Here is a 20,062-nt window from a genome sequence, read left to right as displayed (position 1 = left end):
TGAACCAGTTGACAATCGAAATTATGTAATTTTTTCTGTAATTGATGAACCATCTTTCATTAAGTCAACCAAAAATTACGCCCCTTTTCTACCAAAAAAAGGATAGCCATAATTTTGCGACTCGAGTACGGAGATTGTCTAAACGTTTTCCGGAATGCTTTACTACTAAGTGCCTTTGCGTAAGCTACACGCATTGCGGATTCGAAGTCCATGATGCCTATGGCCAAGACGTCCGTCGTCCGTCCCATTCTCAGGCGGCGAACTTCTGTGCAGAGGAGTTAAAGAAACTGGCGCAGATTTACGAAAAGTGCTTGGAACTGAATGGCGACTATGTGAAAATGTGAAGTAGATATGTAGTAAACTAAAACTGTGAATAAATAACTTTTTTTCCTCACGAGTTAAATGAACAAACAGAACTTACTTTACGAATAGCAATCGTATTTAAAAAAAATTAACTGACTGCTAATTTATTATACCACTATGATAAATTTTAGCTAAGAATTTTTTTTTACCAAATGAAAAAGAATTACTAATAGTTTAGTAGTAGATCCCGTAATAAACAATGATGCGATAGTAGTAGTTCCTATAATAAACATAGATCTGAATTGAAGGGAAACACAATTCGTGTGAAGCAGGCGTGGTCACCGCTGAAACAGATAGTGGTCCTTCCGTTCAACCTCGCATTTCGGATAGCAGTAAGTGGAGATTAAAAGTCATTCTTACGATATGTCAGGCAATCAACTTTCGTGGAAGGAAAAAAACGGATGGTCAAAGGACGTTTCGGGTTTGTGACATTCGTTAAAATGATTGCCTGTCATAGGACTGTCGTTCTACCAACTGCCTTGCGACCGCCGATGTTCATAGACTCAATTCTGAACTTCATCTTGCAATTTTAAATAGATAAGAATAAGTAGATAAGGTCGTCACTTTATTTTTTAAGGGACCACAGTGGTAAGTAGTAACATTTTGGTGATGATTTCAATTTTGTATATAAATATTTGTAACATTTATTTTAGAAAAATACTAGCTGCAGTACCCGGCGTTGCCCGGTCTGAAAACAGGGTGAAGGGGACCTTTCTTCGAAATCAGATGTAGTTAGTAATTGTATTCTTAATCTGAATGTCAAGTGTGCAAAATAATTTATATCACTTTCAGATCCCGACAGACGTTGTTCTCCCAGTGTATAGTTATTTACCTGTATATATCGAAAAATTGGTGGTCTGTATGTAATCTAGACTTTATAAAGCACTATAGAAAAAAGCTGAAAAATAAGAGATTACTAATATTGAAATTATTCCATTATCTAGCTAATGCTCAGCATGCATTGCAATGCCTCATTCAGTTTTGTTTTGTAATATGTTTAAAGTAGTTACACATATACAAATCATCCATCCATATCTCTAAATATACATTTATCTCTATTTACATATATATATATATATATGTATTTCTATATCTCTATTTATCTCTTTATATCTACACAAGTCCTTGTCAGAATTGTAACGGGAGAGGAAAATTATTGATGGTCCGAAAAATGAAAATTAATTAAAAATAATAAAAATAATTCTAGTAAAAGAAAAAAAAAACAAATTAAACACAGAGAGAGGAAAAAAAACAATAGTTTAGGTTTGCGATTTAAAGTGATAAAAATTATTTAAATACTAATTGAACTCTTATGAGGGTACTGATTGCTTCGTTGTTAATATCACACGGGTGTTTTTTACTTGTATGGGAAAATTAAGAATGATAAGGCATCTAGTGCGTGGCAACAATGTTAATAGGCAATAGGAAATAAACTTCTAGCGCCTGCGGCATTGTCAACACACACTTCGTACGTGTACTGCATGTTGTATCTAACCCCCTCCAACGCATTTGATTCTAAATTGGACTTTTAGTAAGGATCCCTAATGTTATTGATAATATAATATAGCCTATAGCCTTCCTCGATAAATGTACTATCCAACACTGAAAGCATTTTTCAAATCGGACCAGTGGTTCCTGAGATTAGCGCGTTCAAACAAACAAACAAACAAACTCTTCAGCTTTATAATATTAGTATAGATAACGCGTCAATAAAGAAGTATTGAAAAATATACCTACAATATTCAATGAAAATGGGTATTAAACCTTTTTTGTATTTAAGTTTAGAGGTAATAAAATTTCATGTAAAAAATCAGGTCCAAAAGAAGGTTAAGTAATTTTCAAGGTTTTTTTTTCTTTTTTCGCTTTCATCGAGTCATTTACTTAAATACTTTCAAATTTCAGTCAGCAAATATAATTTTTCGATACACGATGTAGCTTATCCGAAGCGAATTCTAACGGTGGGTGAACAAATTTACGCGTCTAGAAATGTAATGGAAAACAAAATTTTCGTAGATAATTTGGTACGATTTATGTGGGTAGAACTACTGGGTTCGTAAGGGCTAGTCTAATTAATTAGTACAGTTTTATTTATTACTTATGTCTACACTAAACATTTAATGATTGCTTTCAAGATTTCTGTCAACAACAATAATAGTCTTACACTGATCATTGAAACATTAACACTTTTCATTGGAGCTTGGCTTGACAGTGGCTCGCTCTTCTGTCCGCTTCTGTCCGTTTCCTTCGCAGCACAGGTCTCAACTATTGCTCGTCGCACCCGACTGGCTCGCCAAGCCTTCTCGCAGGTATCGCCTCCCGATAGGTCCTGTTCGCTCACCAAGGGCCACTTTCCTTTTTCACCTCTCGCTGATCCCAGTATCACTCCCCGAGGGGGAGACACTCAGAAATATCCGAACTCTCGGAACTCTCGAGGAGGTCAGCGTCGTCGCTTATATACCCGCGGAATCCTTCTCGAAGGGACGAGAGCAGGCTGTGACGTGTCGCGCCATCCCGAGCCGATACGACGCCCGCAACACCCAGAACACTGACGCTTATTCACACCACTCCTCGCGGCGGCCTCTGCAAGCCCGGAATTCCCGGGCCATTAAAGGTGACAATAGCCCGAGGTGGGATTGTGTGAAGATGCGGAGGGGGGAGGGATGTAGCGAGGATCCTTGTAATCCGGCCGGGCACGCGTGGCATGCCTTACGTCAATGGACGGCGCGTGACGTCAGTGGCCGTGCGTAGCCGCCAGCCCGCCTCGAACCTGGCGCTTATCGCGGCCTTGTCTCTCGCGATCATAACAATATTAGTGCGCTTGATATTATTTGAAATGATTCTACGATAAATTTCGTGTCCGAGTTTCGTATTGGCTTTAGAGGTGGTGTTTTTTCCCGCTCCGTCGATAATTTTTTTTTTGCGATGAATGTTTGTAAATGAGTTTAACGTTTGTACCATGCGTTGATTTAGAACAAAGGGATGTTGTGTGGCTGTGTAGAACGTTATGGTCAAAGGCCTCGGTCTGAATCCCAGAGTCGCCGGGACGCGCATGAGAGAGCAGAGACGAAGGAATAAATTTACAGTTAACTGGGGCACGCGCTGGAAAATTAAAAAAATAAAGCCCTAGTCTGTTCCCGTCCAGCTCGTTCAATGTGCTCCGAGGAGACGAGAAGTGCCGGCGAAACCCACCGGCTGTCTCCAACACAGAACAAAAAATTATGCACTTTTACAAAACATTCTTTTGGAAACCAGTAGCCAAGGAATAGTCTGTAATACTACAAGAAATATATCGTAACTTTGCACAAAACATGACTATGGTTATTTTTACATGTATGAAAAACGTTTTTCGATTTAATACTGAATATTTCTAACGAAAATTAGCGCATTATAATATGTTTTAATTTATGTTTCCTTCAAGAATATATATTTTTTAACTTGTAAAAGATAATCGAATATTAAATATGGACTTTATTTTGTTTTATTTTTCTTGTAAATGAATGCAGTTAATACTGGAAAGCTATTCAGGGTACCGTTTACAAATAGCTTTAACTATTGGATGTACTGTGACAACACAAAACATGATTGCCCGGGTAAGAATCTGAACCCAGTATTACTGCGAACAACATTTTGTAGTGATAGAGTTGTTTTCATGTAAATGTACAAAATTGCATATATTTGTAATTTTACACGATTATTTCAGTAACATTAAAAACAATTACAGTGTAGAGTAAACTTTGTACTATTTGTGAGCCACAGTGACGTTTTGGTGGCCGGAGAGTAAATGGAATTGGATACATTCGTTATTTCGTCTTCAGTTTGCGACCGAGCATTTCATGGTAACGAGCCTTGGTCTGTGACTTCCCAGATTTTTTTTCTTACGCCTAGAGCAAACTGTACACGATCTTTTAGTTCTTAAGAGGATAGGAAAGGTCGCAGAGTGTATGAGTGACGAGAGGTAAAACGGTTATGGAAACTGAACAATTAAAATAAATTCTATGTGGTTGCTTTTGTCGGTTCGATATATTATCATTACGGAGACCTGAATGGGCACAAATATATAATACTGGGTGTAGTTGAAAGAGAAAATTAGGGCTTTTCATATAATAAAGGCTTGAAAAAAAAAAAGCAAATTTAAAAAATATTGACTGTAAAATTATTAACAACACATGAGAAAAACCTTTAAACAACCAAATATTAAAGTGATTTTCTTATATCTTTGCATAACAGAATATTTAAATAAAAAATATTTAACTTAGTTAAAAAATTATAGGTATCAATTGCACATTTCAAAAATAACAAATAACCATATTTATTTTGAAAAAAAAAATATTTACGAGACACGTCTATTTTTTTCAAGTTTCATTATAACAACGCTAATAATTTCAGATACGTAGGTTATAATTAATCCGATTGTACCACTCGAAAAAGAGTCAACTTTACTTCCAGACAATTTTGTATTTAATTTTCAGAGTCATTTAAAACAATTTGGCCGATATCAGATTTAATAATTAAAACACATTTTAAATGGTTTTAAAAGCTTTAACCTACCAGGCGACCATAAAAGAAAACGTTTTAGTTAAAATATGGTAAGTAAAATTTCTAATATTTCTAATATTTAACTTGTGTTTTGAAAATGATTAATTAAAAATGTTTGTGATTTTAACGTATGGCAATATTGTTTAACGTATGGCAGTTTTGTGTAATTTTGGTGTAGAAAGTTTTAAAAAATGGGAAAATGTATTTGAATTAGCACGCATTGTCCAGCTTTAGAAAAAAAAATACTTTGTTGTATAACCACGGAACAGATATTCAAACAGTTTTCTAATTTTATGCCAGTATTATAATATATTTTTTTATTTACCTTTGTATATCATTATTGTACTATTAATATATTCCGCTACTTAATAAAACCCTTATACTGACAGACAACACACAGCCTAAACCGGTTGACTTTGAGATTTGAAATTTGGAATAAATATTCCTTGAATACCTTAGGGATGCACTAAGGAGAGATTTTTTGAAATTACATCCCTAAATGGGTGAAAGGGGATGGTAAAGTTAGTTTGAAGTGAAATATCATGGAATGACTCACTCATCATGAATTATCAGGAACTATACGTCGTACAGACTTGAAATTTGTCACGTGTATTCCTTTTGCAGCGTAGACATCCGCGAAGAGAGGATTTTACAAAAAATAATCTCTCAAGGAAGTTTGTGGGGGCGTTAAAGATCAAAATTTCCTTATTTTTCGTCTCTATGGCAACGGCTATTGCATTGTTGATGCCTTTGGCGTCTTCTAGCAACGTCTTTAAATTTTAATTCGTTACTTACTTTCATGTCTTAATCAGCTACGAAGGGTGTTTGCGGAAGCGTTAAAATTAAAAATTTAACGTATTTCAACCACAATTTTTACAAAATTTTGCGGGGCGATAAGATAAAAATTTTCCGTTCTTCAAGTAAATTCCCTACAGACTTGTAACTCGATTGTGATGTTACTCATATTACATAGCCATCAGCTGAGTACAGGTTTTCCGAAAATCAGCTTCCAAGGGTTGTTTATTCCAGGAAACGCCAAGTAATGTAGCTAGTATACCATAAATCTACTTATATACCTACACTTGCTGAATTACCCGGCGTTGCCCGGTCTAAATCACCCTTGGGAGCTGATTTGCGGAAAACCTCGTTCTCAGTTGATGGTTATGTAATATAAGGAACGTAACTACAGAGTTGCAAGTCTGTAGGGAATTTACTTGACAAAACGGGAAATTAACGCCCCGAAATATTATAACAGAGACGAATAATGCATCAACAATGCAATAGTTGTTGCCATGTATGTGAAGGAAGCATCAACATTGCAACATACGTTGCCATGGATATTGTCGACCAAAACCGGGAATGATGATATTATACTCCCCCGCAACCCTCCTTAGAAACTGATTTTCGTAAAATCCTTTCTTAGTGGATGCATACACAGCAAAAGAAATATACGTGACACATTTCAAGTCTGTAGGTCTTATAGTTCAAGAGAATTCTGTTGAGCGAGTCAGTCAGTGAGTGGTATTTCTCATTTCTTCATAAAAACTTTACCACTCCTTTAAACCCCTTTAGGGATGTAATTTCAAAAAAAAATCCCTCTGCACCTCTAAGGTGTTCAAGGAATTTTCATTAAAATTTAAAATCTCTGAGTCCACCGGTTTAGGCTGCCTGTTTTCTGTCAGACAGATTTTTAGTCATTTAGTCACGATGCTGTTTTATAGAATGTATTTGTTGCATGTTTTAAGATTGTATTTTTGACATTGGAGACGAGAAAACACCGTACAAGTCGGGGAATCTGGGGTCAGCAACCGGTCAGGGCCTGTCGCAATGACCCACCCTCGCATCTCCTCCGTGGTGGACTACGGAACACAGATACCGACCCGCTCTTGTTTCGCGGCGAGAAGCAACAGTGTTGTCGCCCTGGCTGGGACTTCGCAAGCGTCGTCCAATCAGCGAGTCTGTTTGCCGCGAGAGGGTTCGGTTGAACTATTCATGGTACTACCCCTCGCGCAGGGCTGTGTCAAATGGTGGTTGGTGCAGAGTTTTGTCTGCGGAGGGGGGGTGGGATACTGCGCGATTAAGGCCGGGTTTATAAACTACACAAGGCAACGCAAGTATTGTTCAACATCCAGCTTTCTTGCGTTTTGGCTTTCGTTTCCGACGGCCATGTTGGAAACGGAGGTGTTACAGAAAAACGCAGAAGTTAAGCGCATATGTTTTTGTAATCAAAATGAAGTTTTCACTAATTTAATTTTCTTTCACATACTGAAAAAAAAAATGTAACAATTTTAAATCACTTCATTACAAATTGAATATGTTTTCATGATAAAGCCTGGGGGAGATTTTTTTCTTTCATCTTTGTTACAATTTCAAGTAATCGGGTATGGTGACATCTTGCGACGTGCGTACCTATAAACGACCGTGATTTTCTTGCGTTGATTTCGTGTTGCGTTATTATATTCCTCAGCAGTTTATAAACTCTGCCTAACCCTCTGTGCGCAGTCTGCAGCCTCCCCCCTCCCCACTCCACTAGATCAGCCGTCCTCCTCGACAGCACCGCCGCAGTACGCGCTCCTACGCGTGTGTTCGAGTATTCCGTTTGCGACTAATGGATCACGCGCATGTACGTCCGTCGGTGGGTATAAAAAGTGGGGTGGGGGCAGTGACTTAACTAGACTAATTTCCACCTCTCATCTTGGCGACCCACCCACTTCCTTTTTATTTTTACAAACCAACCAAACCAAAACCTTTCCCGACAACACCTCATATCGCCACTACATATTACTTCCACGATTCCAAATATTTTTTCAAACAAATTTAGATGTAAATAAATAGATAGATAAACATAAATAGATTTATTTGCAGTCATTTCATTTTTAATTCATCGGAAGTTTGATAGCACAGGATAAATATCAGTTTTAAAATATCTAACTACATACGTGTATGCATCTTTCATTACAATTATTTCAGTTAATATGCCCTCCAAGTATATATCCCTGCCCTTCAAGTAAATATCCCTGTAAAAATTACTCTGCAAGTTTAGCGGCCCCCCCCCCCCCCCCATGAGGCACCTGGGGCACCAGCCCCGTCTGCCTCCCTCTTGTTACGTCTCTGAGAAGGAGGGAGGGGGTGGGGGCTTGTCTGGGCGCACGAGCTCCAGAAAAGCGAGGGCGCTAAGGGCGACTTCACCTCGCGCATCATACGCCTGTTCGCCTCTACGCGCCAGGCACCGAATTGGCGGTGCAGTCTCCTCTCGTCGGTAACGCGTCTGTATGGGACGATCCTGTAGTCTTATGGTGTGATATCAAAGATAAAGGATCCTGCACGTTCCTATAGGCCTAACGCTGACAATACAGCGTGTAGAAGTTTCCGCTGTCAAAGAAATACACGTCAAAGACGAAACCACTAAACTAAATTTGTATATGCACATATGCAACGTCTTTTCGGTGCCATTCTTAAGCAGACACCTTCAGGAAACATTGAGTGGGTTTATGAGGTGCGTTGACAGCTCTGCGCTCCTTTTGCAGGCTTAGCCTTGCGGCCACCTCATGATTAGCAACTGCCTCCGGAACAACCGTGCACGCACTTAGGGACTTCTTGCCCGGGCACCTGGCCGCAGATTTTTATCCATAAAAAATTCTATAGATTATTTAAAAAATATATGATTACACACAAAAAAATTATTCTGTACTTTTACAACAAACAGATTCCTTTAGAAACCAGTTGCCAAGGAATAGTTTGTAATACTACAGGAAATATGTCGTATCTTTGTACGGCACATGGCTATGGATATTTTTGCAAATATGAAATATAATACGTTTTTTGGAGATAACACTGAGTATTTCTTACGAAAATTGGCTCATGATTTTATATTTTGAACGACGTTTCATTCAAACAATTTTTTTAACCAAGGAAAAGATAATAGAATATTAAATGATTTTATTATATTTTTATGCTCATTTATGTGCGCAGTTAATACTAGAATGCTATCCAGGAAAAGGTTCACAAATAACTTTAACTATTGGAGGTATTGGGACAACACAATACATAAATTCCCGGGTAAAAATCCGAACCCAGTATAATCGAAAACACTATTATATTTTTAATTATTCGGTTGTTTTCATATATAGGTTCGAATTTACAAATATATGTAATTTTACATTAATATTTCTGTTCCATTTACGAAAAAAAAATCAGTATACGAATGTACTGTAATAACCCTTTTTACATCTATGTATACTAGTCCAGTTTGTTTTGCATAGTTTTAAATGTTTTATTTCCCTGCATGTTTCAGTCTTCTAAAATATGTTTCTTATGTCGTGCAATTCGCCTGAAGTATAAACCGATATGAACTTGTCCGTGGAAGTAACAATCTCGGGCACTGTCCCAACTGTAAGTGAAGTATGCAGGTATGCAAGTATTCTTCTCGTGTTCTTCCTGGTAAATAAACGTTTAGAATTTAAGGGAAAAAAAACACACGTAACTTATTTTTGGATTGAACACTGAAGTAATTAAAATAATAGAAACAATACTCTTTATTTTACCAGGATTAAAAAAAAAACAACTGCTACGAACAGATTAGTATGTTAACAGGGTTGTAAGAAAATTTAAACAAATACCGATTTAAGTAAATTTCCATAAATTCACATGTTTGTAATATAGAGTAAATACTTAATTATTTCAGCCTTTTTTCTTGGATTATTGATAATTTTTTTAAATTAGCTACATTTTTATCTGGCTAGTAAAATTTGTAGAGGCCAATACTTTTACACGCCTGGACTGCTTTATTAAGCAACAAACAAGTAGATACAGCACATGAGAGTTGAAGGCACGTAACATGTACTTGAATTCGGACAGGGCCTTAGCGCTAATATTAGACAATTAGACTATATAATTAAGAAGCATGAAAACATTATTTGTCCCCTTGTAAATTTGTATACTAGCATATTTTTTAAAAAGGTTTTATGTTATGCATATTATCACTCTTAACGTAATGTTGGCAGACTAATTTGGAAAGGGGGAGGAGATACGAACTCAAATTATTTTAGGTTGCAACATTGCACATTCCGAAACAAGGGTGGCCTCGCATTTCAAAGAGTAAGAGGGGGAGAGAGAGAAGAGAAGAGTGAAAAAGAAGGAAAAGGAGAGTAAAGATATTAGAGAGGAGAGAGTAAGGAGGTATAAGAGAGAGAGAAAGGTAAGAGAAGAGGGGAGATAAAGAAGAAAGGAGAGTAAAGATAGGAGAGACAACAAAGTAGGGATAAAGGAGAGAGAAGAGTGGTGAGAGAAAAGAGAGGACAGAGGAGAGAATGGAAGGAGAAGAGAGAGATCAAGGAGAGAGAAGATATAGAGATCAAGAGGAAATAAAGAAGAGGGAGAGAGAGGAGAGGTAACTGCACTGCACACTGCAATCCAAGAATGACGCGCTACTGCTGGCGATGCCCCGCCCAGTGAATACAGCCGGTTAATTACCATTCGCCGTGCAGAGGGGAAACACGCAGCAACATTCAGTTCCGCGGCGAGGCAATTAATTCTCGAGTTGCCGCTCCGCTCTTAACAATGCGCACTCCCCTCTCACCCCTTCACTGATTCCATTCTTTCCCCCGTGCACAAAATGGTAATAGTGTTCACGCGGGAACTTGGTTGGTCAATTTAGTGCCTCCATTAGGGCCGATCCTTCATGAACTTTGGTGGGGGTGGAAGGGAGGACCACTGGGTAGGGGGAGAAGAAAGAGCATTCGTGGAAGATGCAATCCTAAGAGAGCGTTAACTGTTGTGTGGTGTGATACACATCCATGCTCGTACTCGCAGAAAGGCAGCGAGAAGAGATTAACTTTGATCTAGGTTCTTTCCTACACCGTTAGAAATTACAGCGAATTCATGGACTTTTAAACTAAGAGTAGTACTACTTTCAAGTTCCAGATAACTGGATCTTGGTAGAAATTTTAGTGTTCCGTTGTGAAGAGATTAAACAGCAAGTAATATAAGGAAGATATCCGTAGATTTACAAAGATCCTTGGATGGTCTTGTAACCAGTGTTTCTTCGTAAATTTATGTTGAAAATTTTTAACGGTGCAGCGAACGCAATTACGTACGTTGAAGGCTCGTAAAAGTGTCGTAGGACTTACTGTTCTAAAAACGCGAGGATCTAAATATATTCGCTGGCTAACGTACCGAGTGTCTGTTCGCCTCTACGCAGCAAAAATTCTCACCATAAATTTGCAAAGAATACTTGTTGCGGAATATTCAGGACATCTGTAAATGTACGGTTGGATATCATTTTGGATTTACAGGTGCTGAGTTTATATTTTTTCGGACATAAACTTACAAGTATAATCCTGGAATGTTAACAAAACCTTTAAATAATCATTTAAGTAAAAACAGAATTTTCTCGGTAACTTATGTAAAATCTTAGCTCTCCGTATACGGCATTTGGTAAAAGTAATTTCGTAAACGGAACGGAAGTCGAATGGAACGGAAATGTGTAACAACGGTACTGTCATTTGTAGTGGTGGCGCGAACCAAAGTTCACAAAGCCAAAGGGAAACTTTATAATGTCACTTTTTAGTGAATTTTGACAAGCTGGAATGTATTTTAATAAAATTCCTTGTCAAAATTTAGGTCCAAAGCCGGGTTTAGTATTTTTTCAAATTTTTTTTTGTTTTTATTGTAGCCGTTTAATTAATCAGTTTTAACATTTCTGTCTGAAAATCAAATGATTCAATAGTCTACGTAGCTGCTCCGGTAGCGAATTCTAGCAGTGGGTACCAAAACTTCGTGTGATTCCGTTCAGAAATGCATTTGAAATCACAATTTTAGTTTTTTTTACCACGCTGTGTATTATTTAAAAAAAACGTTAAATTTAGTGTCAGTAGCTTGAGTTTCATATGAGAAGTGTATTTGCAACATGAAAAGACACGAATTTGCACGTTACCGATCAATAGCTACCAATTACCAGTAAAGTAAAGTCTGGCACAGTCCAAAGAGCCAATAGATGTTTATGTAAATGTGAATATTGTCACAGTAAACTACACAAGAATTTTAATTTTAGCTTGACATCAGATCAATCTGTGAAATTATATATAACTTCTGATCACCTCTACATGCAAGGCACTGAACTTGAATGTGAGCAACTATGGGACTCGATGCGTCTCTGCCGCTAAGGCTAAAACTTCCGCAGCTTTTTTTCTCCTAATGCACCGTGAAAATATATCAAAATCAAACAATTGATCTAGAAGAACTCGTCGATTAGACACTAGCAACCGCTACGGTACAACAGCATAGTGTGACACCGGCCTTAGTTTTTACGTGCGTACCATAATGAACTTTGAGAGTTCATTTTATTACCGCTCTGCTAGATGTAATAGTTGTTAGTAACTACTATAAGTATAAACTGAACAGAAATTAACTTCTCTAAGCCACTAACAACAATAATGACATTTTATACTGAATCATTACGCACTTCAATAAATTTGACTTATCATCCTTTACTATTAGTAAAAAAAGTTTTTATTATCCCTTATTTAATTTAAATGTAACATCAATGTCTTGTAAAAATGTTATGTTTTAAAGTATCTACTAATATCTAGTGTCTCTATTATTGTCTATTTTATACCCTTGACTCTGTATTTTTTAATATTTTTTGGGTGTGTATTTGGTTATATTTTAGTGTTTTTTTTTTTTTTAATTGCCAACCCTTTAAGGGCCACACCTATTTGGGCACACATACGGTGTGCAGAGCTTCAGAAAAAAACACGCAATTTGAAAACTGCGTAAGGTATCAGAGTGGACTGGTTCCGTTTTACGAATATTTAAACTTTATTTTTATTAGAGTTAAAAGGTCTGAAACGCATGTTTTCAGTATAAGTTTTAAACATGAAAGCACCCAAAGGCCTTGAATAAAACCTTTATCTCAATTTATCCACCATATAATTTTATGGTTACCGCTCAAATCTCATAGTTGTCAAATGGACGACGAGAACACTGCGTGCCAGTTCAGAGCCTTGCGCTTAGAGGCTATACCGCGCTAGAAGCACCAGCGAACCTCGCACTTATCAACCCGCCTCACTAATTCAAATACGCCCCTTTCTAGGCGGGCCCCTAAGGCTTCTCAGCTGTTGGTAGGCATGTCAGAAAATGAATAAAATATATATATATATATATATATGCCAGTTTATTACATCTGCCATCACCACTTACAACGATTATGGATTGATGATTCCAGCCATTACCATTGTGTGATTGATAACCATTGCGGTGGTGTAACTTTCCCTTCCGTACATCAGGGTCAACACTGAACCGGAGAGGAAATTTTTTTACGAGTGAAATAGCTACGATTCAGCTGAGATTCTAACCCGAGACCCCTTGTCTCTACAGCCAGAAACACTAACTACTGAGCCCTCAATTCAATTTTCAAATATATATATATATATATATTTATATACATATATATATATATACACAAACACATACACACATATAACGCTGAAAACGTTCCTGTAACTTCCATCTATTCCATAAAAAAATATGAGTTTTCTTGCAGTACTCGCAGAGGTACGTAACATCTAACCTCATTAACGAGCTAATTTATGTGTTCTCATGTTGAAAATACACATATAATACGAAAATCAGACACGAAATCCAACCTATGGTTCTTTAAAATAAAGCAGAGCGTTATAAACATACGAAAATTGTGTTTTAAAATAAATTTATTGACGCGAAACACACGTACTTTACACCCCCCCCCCCCCCCCCTTGTCGTGAATCGCTGCCGAAGCAGATAAGTCAACTATTGAATCATTTGATTAGTAGACCGAATTTTGAAACGATGCAATGAAACGACTCCGATAAATGCTAAAAAGACTTGAAAAAAATGCTAAACCCAGGATTTTCAACTGATTTTTGACAATTAAATTTTATTAAAATACATCCCAACTTATTAAAATATTCAACAAATAATACTATACAGTTTCCGTTTGGCTTTATGAACTTTGGTTTACACCATTCGCCACAGATGGCAGTGCCGTGGTTGTTACACATTTCCGTTCCATGCCACTTCCGTTACATTCACGAAGTTACTCTTATCAAATGCCATGTACCGAGAACTAAGATGTTAATTTAGAAGAGAGGGATATTTGTAAAACGTTCCCTGCATAGCTTTCCACAAGGTGTCTAGTGACCGGGAAAACCGGGAAAGCCGGGAATTGTACGGAAATTATAACTGCCAGGAAAAATCCGGGAATTGTAACAGGAATTTTTCATAAATCCGGGGATAAAAACAAAGTTTTATTAAAACGTGTTATGCTGCATTTAATTTCTGGATCATCATCGCTGACCAACAAATACCGTTAAAAACTATCAATAAGTTTTAAGTGGGACGCGAGTCTTCACAGGTCCATGCGGCGCCCGGAGACAGCGCGATAGACTTGGCAACACTGCTTGTGTGACTCACCCACGCGAGCGCACGCACACACACCAGTTCACAATCTCTCGTTCAGACGTCTGGCGCCGTCTAACAGCATTCTGCCGCCGTTTTCCGCTATCCAGTGTTTGTGTTTCGTTGCAATGCGTGTATGTGGATTATTAAGTATTTACAGTAAAACGTAAGTACTGCTTTAATTTTCCAAAGTGGAATATTTGCATTCAGAGGTGGCGGAATTTGTTGCTAATAATTAGAGACCTGAAAAAATCGCGATCGCGATAAACTCGAAAAATAACGCGAGTTGTAATGTTTTGAAGTTAAAAGCGATTTCATAATTTTTTCAGACTTTTTCACGAATTTCTACGAATTTTGCATGAATTTGTGCATTTTCACGTCTTTCCCATCTCAGAATACAACACCAAAACCACCCGATATCGTCACGTACCAAGCTTAGCTGAAAAACTACACGTTGTGCATCGAAACAGCGTTACGTATGCCTATTTTAACCGCTGCTGATTTTCATAACCTCCTTTAAAATGTCCGGGAAGGTTGCTGTCTTTTGATAAGTAAATTCAAACATATTCTGTTTGAATTTTTATACTCTTAAGTTTTAAATTTAAAAGGTAAACCAATTACAAAACAGAATCTCTGTAAAATCTTATTTAAACATTTGGTTTCGGTTCAGTTTTTTTTAATTATATGCAGTCAAATAAAATTGCAAATAAAAGTAAAATAACCTCGCTTTTTGTTGCAAATTTTGCGAAAAATAACACCGCTTTTAAGAAAAAATAACCACTCTTTTTCAGGTCTCTATATAATAATGTATGCATTGACAAAACACATTTCTTTGCGTTGTTTGGCGTTCAGTTTCCTTGCAAAGGTCGTATCCCTATGCCTAAGCAAAATTAAATACTTTTCCAACAAATAAGTTACCTTATTTACCCGTGTAAACGCCCCATTCTAAACTTAAAATATTTTAGAGAGAAAATTTTTAATGTTCTTTTGTTTACCCTGGAAGGCACAGTACTCCATCAAACTGCGTGCGCACATACATTTCACTAGTCAGTAATTTTGTGAACATAATTCTTTTATTGATAGCCTCATTGATAAACGTAATAAATTGAAATAGTGATAGTAGGCGGGAGAAAATAGCTATCACGTGCGTGCGCTTGTCCCGTTCCTGGGTAAACATACTGTATTTCTTTTGTACAAATTGTAAACACAACTTTGCAATTTTCGTGCCTTGTAGCTTCCAGAAATTATATAAAATTTACTATCTTGCAATATTATGTGGTTTGTTGAAACATTTTTTTGTCCGTCACCCGATGTCTGGGACATCGAGGTCTGAGATATATAGGGTTTACTGTATACCTGACAATACCTGCTACAGATATTAACATTTTAGCCAAAAAGAATAAAGATTACACTACATATTTGTTAGAGACATAGTATGAAGCATTCACACGAGTAAATATGGTAATGAAAAATTGAAGTTACCTAATAGTAATTTTATAATTTTTAGGGACTTGAAATGGCTCGTCGGGTGAGAGGGAAAATTTCGTTTCAAACGGATTGGAAAGTAGAATTCCCTTGGGTTGAAGACATCAAGGATGATCGTCACTCTGCTAGGTGTGCAGTCTGTGGGACTACTTTTTCCATTACTTCCATGGGAAGAACAGCTCTTACAAGCCATGCCAGTGGAAACAAGCATAAGAAAAATGTGAGTAGTGTAGATAAGACAGCGCCAATTCAAATTTGGGCTACTACATCTGCCCCTGAAACATCTAAAGCATCTGAACCTTCACCTTTACCATCTTCATCTGTAATTCAACCTTCGTCAGCTGCTGTTATTCCTGGTGCGAGTATGAATCTACCTGCTGAAGATTCGTTAATCCCGAAATCTGCTTCTACAACCCGCTGTTTGGATAATTTTCTTCTTAAAGACGATGTGACTCGTGCCGAAGCTTTGTGGTGTCTTGAAACGGTGATGAATCATAACTCCTTACGCAGCGCTGCTAGTAGCGTAAACATGTTCAAGCGAATGTTTCCCAACGATCGTGTTGCAAACAATATGAAACTTCAAAAAGATAAAATTTCATATGTCATAGTTTATGGACTTGCTCCTTATTTTTATGATAAGTTGAAAAGTGTTTGGAAAGAGTGTGAACATTTCGTGTTGGGTTTTGATGAGAGTGTGAACAAAATTGCACAGAAACAACAGATGGACTTGTCTGTCAGAATTTGGGACTCAAATGTAAATAAAGTTATGTGTAGGTATGTAACATCCATCTTTTTGAATCACGCTACAGCTGAAGATCTCTTACAAGCCATGAAAACTGGCTTGGAAGGATTTGACATGATGAAGATTATCCAATTATCAATGGATGGTCCTAACGTAAATTTCAAAGTACTTAGGCTTTTACAGCAAGACAGCAGATCTGACCCAGAATCCCCACAGTTACTAGATATTGGTTCTTGTGGTTTACACACAGTGCACAATTCCTTTAAGACAGGCATCAAGAAATCTGGTTGGGAGATAATTGAGTTTCTTAGAGCCCTTTACAATTTGTTTAAAGAGGCTCCAAGTCGACGAGGAGACTATACAGAGGCTTCAAACTCACACGTGTTTCCTTTGAGGGTTTGCTCAATTCGTTGGATTGAAAATGGCAAAGTAGCGAGGAGAGCAATGGAAATATTGCCACTTGTTGAAAAATATGTCAACATAGTCAAAACCACAGCAAAGGAACCATCTTGTAATAGCTTTTCTGTTGTATGTAAAGCCCTGCAAGACAAACTCCTGCAAGCGAAAATAGCTTTCTTTGAGGCACTGGCAAGTGACGTTGAACCATTTTTGGTAGAATTCCAGTCTGATTCTCCAATGGCACCATTTCTTTTCGATAGTTTGACATTTATTGTAATGACTGCTATGAAAAGAATTGTGAAAACCGAGATTATTGAGAAAACTCCTCTTCACAAAATTGATGTTTTCAAACAGAATGCAGATAAGACTTTTGTAAATCTCAAGGATGTGAAACATGTTGAGCTTGGTTACAGTACCCGTGCAGCACTAAGGAAGTGTAAGAATGCCTCTGAGAAAGATATTTTAATTTTCAGAAAAGAGTGTCGGAATGTCCTGCAATTTTTTGTGAGTAACCTGTTGCTGAAGTCTCCTCTGAAGTATTCTCTTACCAAGGCTCTTACTTTTTTGAACCCTTATCATATTTCTTCCAAAGATAGTTGTGTAAAACAACTTACTACTGCTCTTGACCACCTCCTTACGGCCAATCTTCTGCCAGCTAGCACTGTTGAAAGGGCTGATAGAGAGTACAGGTTTCTTTGCTCGCAATCAAATGTCATTGAAGAAATGAAAACCTACTCTAAGTCTGAAACTCGCTTGGATACCTTCTGGGTGCAGCTTATAGAAGGAAAGAAGGAATATGAGAACCTTTTTAAAGTAGTCAAACTACTTTTAATTTTGTCTCACGGCAGTGCTAACATCGAACGAGGATTTTCAGTGAACAAAGAAATTTTAGTCGAAAATCTGAAAGAACCATCACTCATAGCCCAGCGTCGTATTTTTGATTTTGTTAGTAATGAGCCGGGTGGACTGATGAAGCTAGACATTCCTAAAGCCATGATTCATGCAGTGAGGAATGCTTATTCCATGTACAGTGAGGCACTTGCAGAGCAGCAGTGTGCAAATAAGAAAATTTTCAAGCTAGCGGAAGAAAGAAAACGTGCAGCTACTGAGATCAAACAGCTTGAGGCGAAGAAACTCATGTTGCTTGAGGATGTACAGCGTGCAGTATCTGCCATCGATGAGAAGGTGAAAGATCTTAAAAAATAGTATAGGGCTGTGTATTGCATGACACTATACAGTTAAACTTCTCACAGTTTTGTACTAGTGTGACTATGGACCAAACAAGCTGCAAGACAATTACTATCGAACCAGGACAAATGAAAAATTCCAATGTTTTAATAATGAATTTGAAGTTCCAACATTTCCAGTGAGAAGGTAGGCCTGCATATGTCTTTGATGTTTATAGCATCTTTAGATGATCATTTTGTTAAAATGCTTTTTCTCATTACATACAGTAGTAATTTAGTAATTTATTGCATTTGTTCAATTTTGCATGTACTATCATGATTTTGGGGTAAAATTTTATCGCGTATGATTTACATGTATTCTTTTCATTTTTGACATGTACAGGAATCTACAGGAATTGTACAGGAATTTTTTCTGATCATTTCCCTAGACACCCTGTTTCCAGTATTACTGTGTACGTAATAAGCATGCTAAAACAAAATAAATTCAAATTGTTGAATATTCGATTATCTTTTCCGAGGCTAAAAAAATATGCTTGATTGAAACATCAATTAATATATAAATAATATAAAAATTAATATAATAAATCAGTTAGACGTGAAAAAACGTATTTCATATATGCAACAATAACCATCCCATGTGTTGTACAAAGTTACCATATTTTCCTCGTAGTATTATTACAAACTTTTCCTGGGCAACTGGTTTCCAAAGAAATCTTACGTACAAGCACAGAAAGTTTTATTCTGTTGAGAAATGACAAGGTTAAAATAATTTAACCTCTTTTAACTATTAAAATACATACGGCTGAAGACCATGTTTATGCTGCATGTGCGCAGGGGAAGTCTTTCTTCGGCCAGACCCATCGAGATCCATCGAGGATTATCGGCATCCTCGAAAATGATCGATACGCCCTTTACTTCCGTTTCTTCGTGCGTTTCGCTACCTCCCCGAATGGCGATCGGTGACAGGAAGGAGCTCTTTTCCCCCCTGCTTCCCCCTCAACCCCTCCACCCACAATTTTTCAGCATCGTAATCCTTCATCTTCGCCCCGACCTACTCATGTCAGGGTTTGATTGGCCTCATGTCCGCCTTCGCGTGAAGTGGTGGCCCTTAAGAGCTCCTGAGAGTCTTTTTTTATGAGCTTCGATCTGGAAACCACTTTCGACCTCCTAGTGGTCCCTCAGTTATGAACTGAAACTATAAGACTGCTTTTTTTTATACTTCTGCCCATTACAATCGCCTGGAAGAAGTTTGGAAGTTAAGTGATACATAAGAGACAATGGTTTATCACAGCGATGTTTAGGGTACTTATTCAATCTATATTGTTTGAAAAAATATGTTCGACATGGTGCAACTATTTTCAAATGAATCACGGAGGTTGTGTGATAAAACAGCAGTGTTCTCATTGGCCCATTCAAGAGCCTATACTTCACTGCAAATAAATTGTGCTTTTAGAAGTAAAATCTTTGTAAACTGAGTTGCAAACGATATCACTTGTTCAACTGCAAGGTAGAACTTTATAAAATTGCAAATGGTACAAAGCTCTGCCTTGCAATTTTACAAGTGATATCGTTGGCAATTGAGTTTCCAATGACTATACTTGTAAAAGTACAATTTTTTTACAGTGTAGCTTCTGTGATACGAAATAGCCAACAAGGTAATGCATAGGGGTAGGCATTTAAAAAAATTATCTGGACCTCTATTAGACTATCTGGTATGCCTGCACCAGCAGTTTCTTCCTTGATATTGGCTACCGCCTGCAAGAAAAACCATTGCATTATTTGATCAAGCCTCTCAGGACACGTTTTCTTCGCAATGAATTACTGTGATTGGTGTGCTGACGTAGAAATGCACCTAAAGGAAATTCACACCTAAACACGAAACACTCTCGAAATCTTGTCGCGAAAAATACATGC

At 37.4% G+C, this 20,062-nt stretch overlaps 2 protein-coding genes across 2 annotated transcripts in view; both read left to right on the top strand.

Moving 5' to 3' along the window:
• LOC134546247 (carboxyl-terminal PDZ ligand of neuronal nitric oxide synthase protein-like) overlaps positions 1-20,062 on the top strand; it is a 765,750-nt gene that overhangs the window by 208,990 nt on the left and 536,698 nt on the right. The gene's annotated exons all lie outside the window — the stretch shown is intronic.
• On the top strand, positions 14,072-18,514 carry LOC134546246 (uncharacterized). The gene is made up of 2 exons (XM_063388931.1): positions 14,072-14,501; positions 15,843-18,514. Exon 2 carries the CDS (start codon positions 15,852-15,854, stop codon positions 18,165-18,167), a length of 2,316 nt encoding a protein of 771 aa, XP_063245001.1. The 5' UTR covers positions 14,072-14,501; positions 15,843-15,851; the 3' UTR covers positions 18,168-18,514.

Source organism: Bacillus rossius, chromosome 1, assembly GCF_032445375.1.
Source record: "Bacillus rossius redtenbacheri isolate Brsri chromosome 1, Brsri_v3, whole genome shotgun sequence".
Classification (NCBI taxonomy): Eukaryota; Metazoa; Arthropoda; class Insecta; order Phasmatodea; family Bacillidae; genus Bacillus; species Bacillus rossius.
Note: the sequence above shows the minus strand (reverse complement) of the source record. Positions and strands in the feature narration are given on the sequence as shown.

Coding starts and splice junctions, on each gene's coding strand:
- LOC134546246 (XM_063388931.1), top strand. CDS start 15,852: ATGGCTCGTCGGGTGAGAGGGAAAATTTCGTTTCAAACGGATTGGAAA.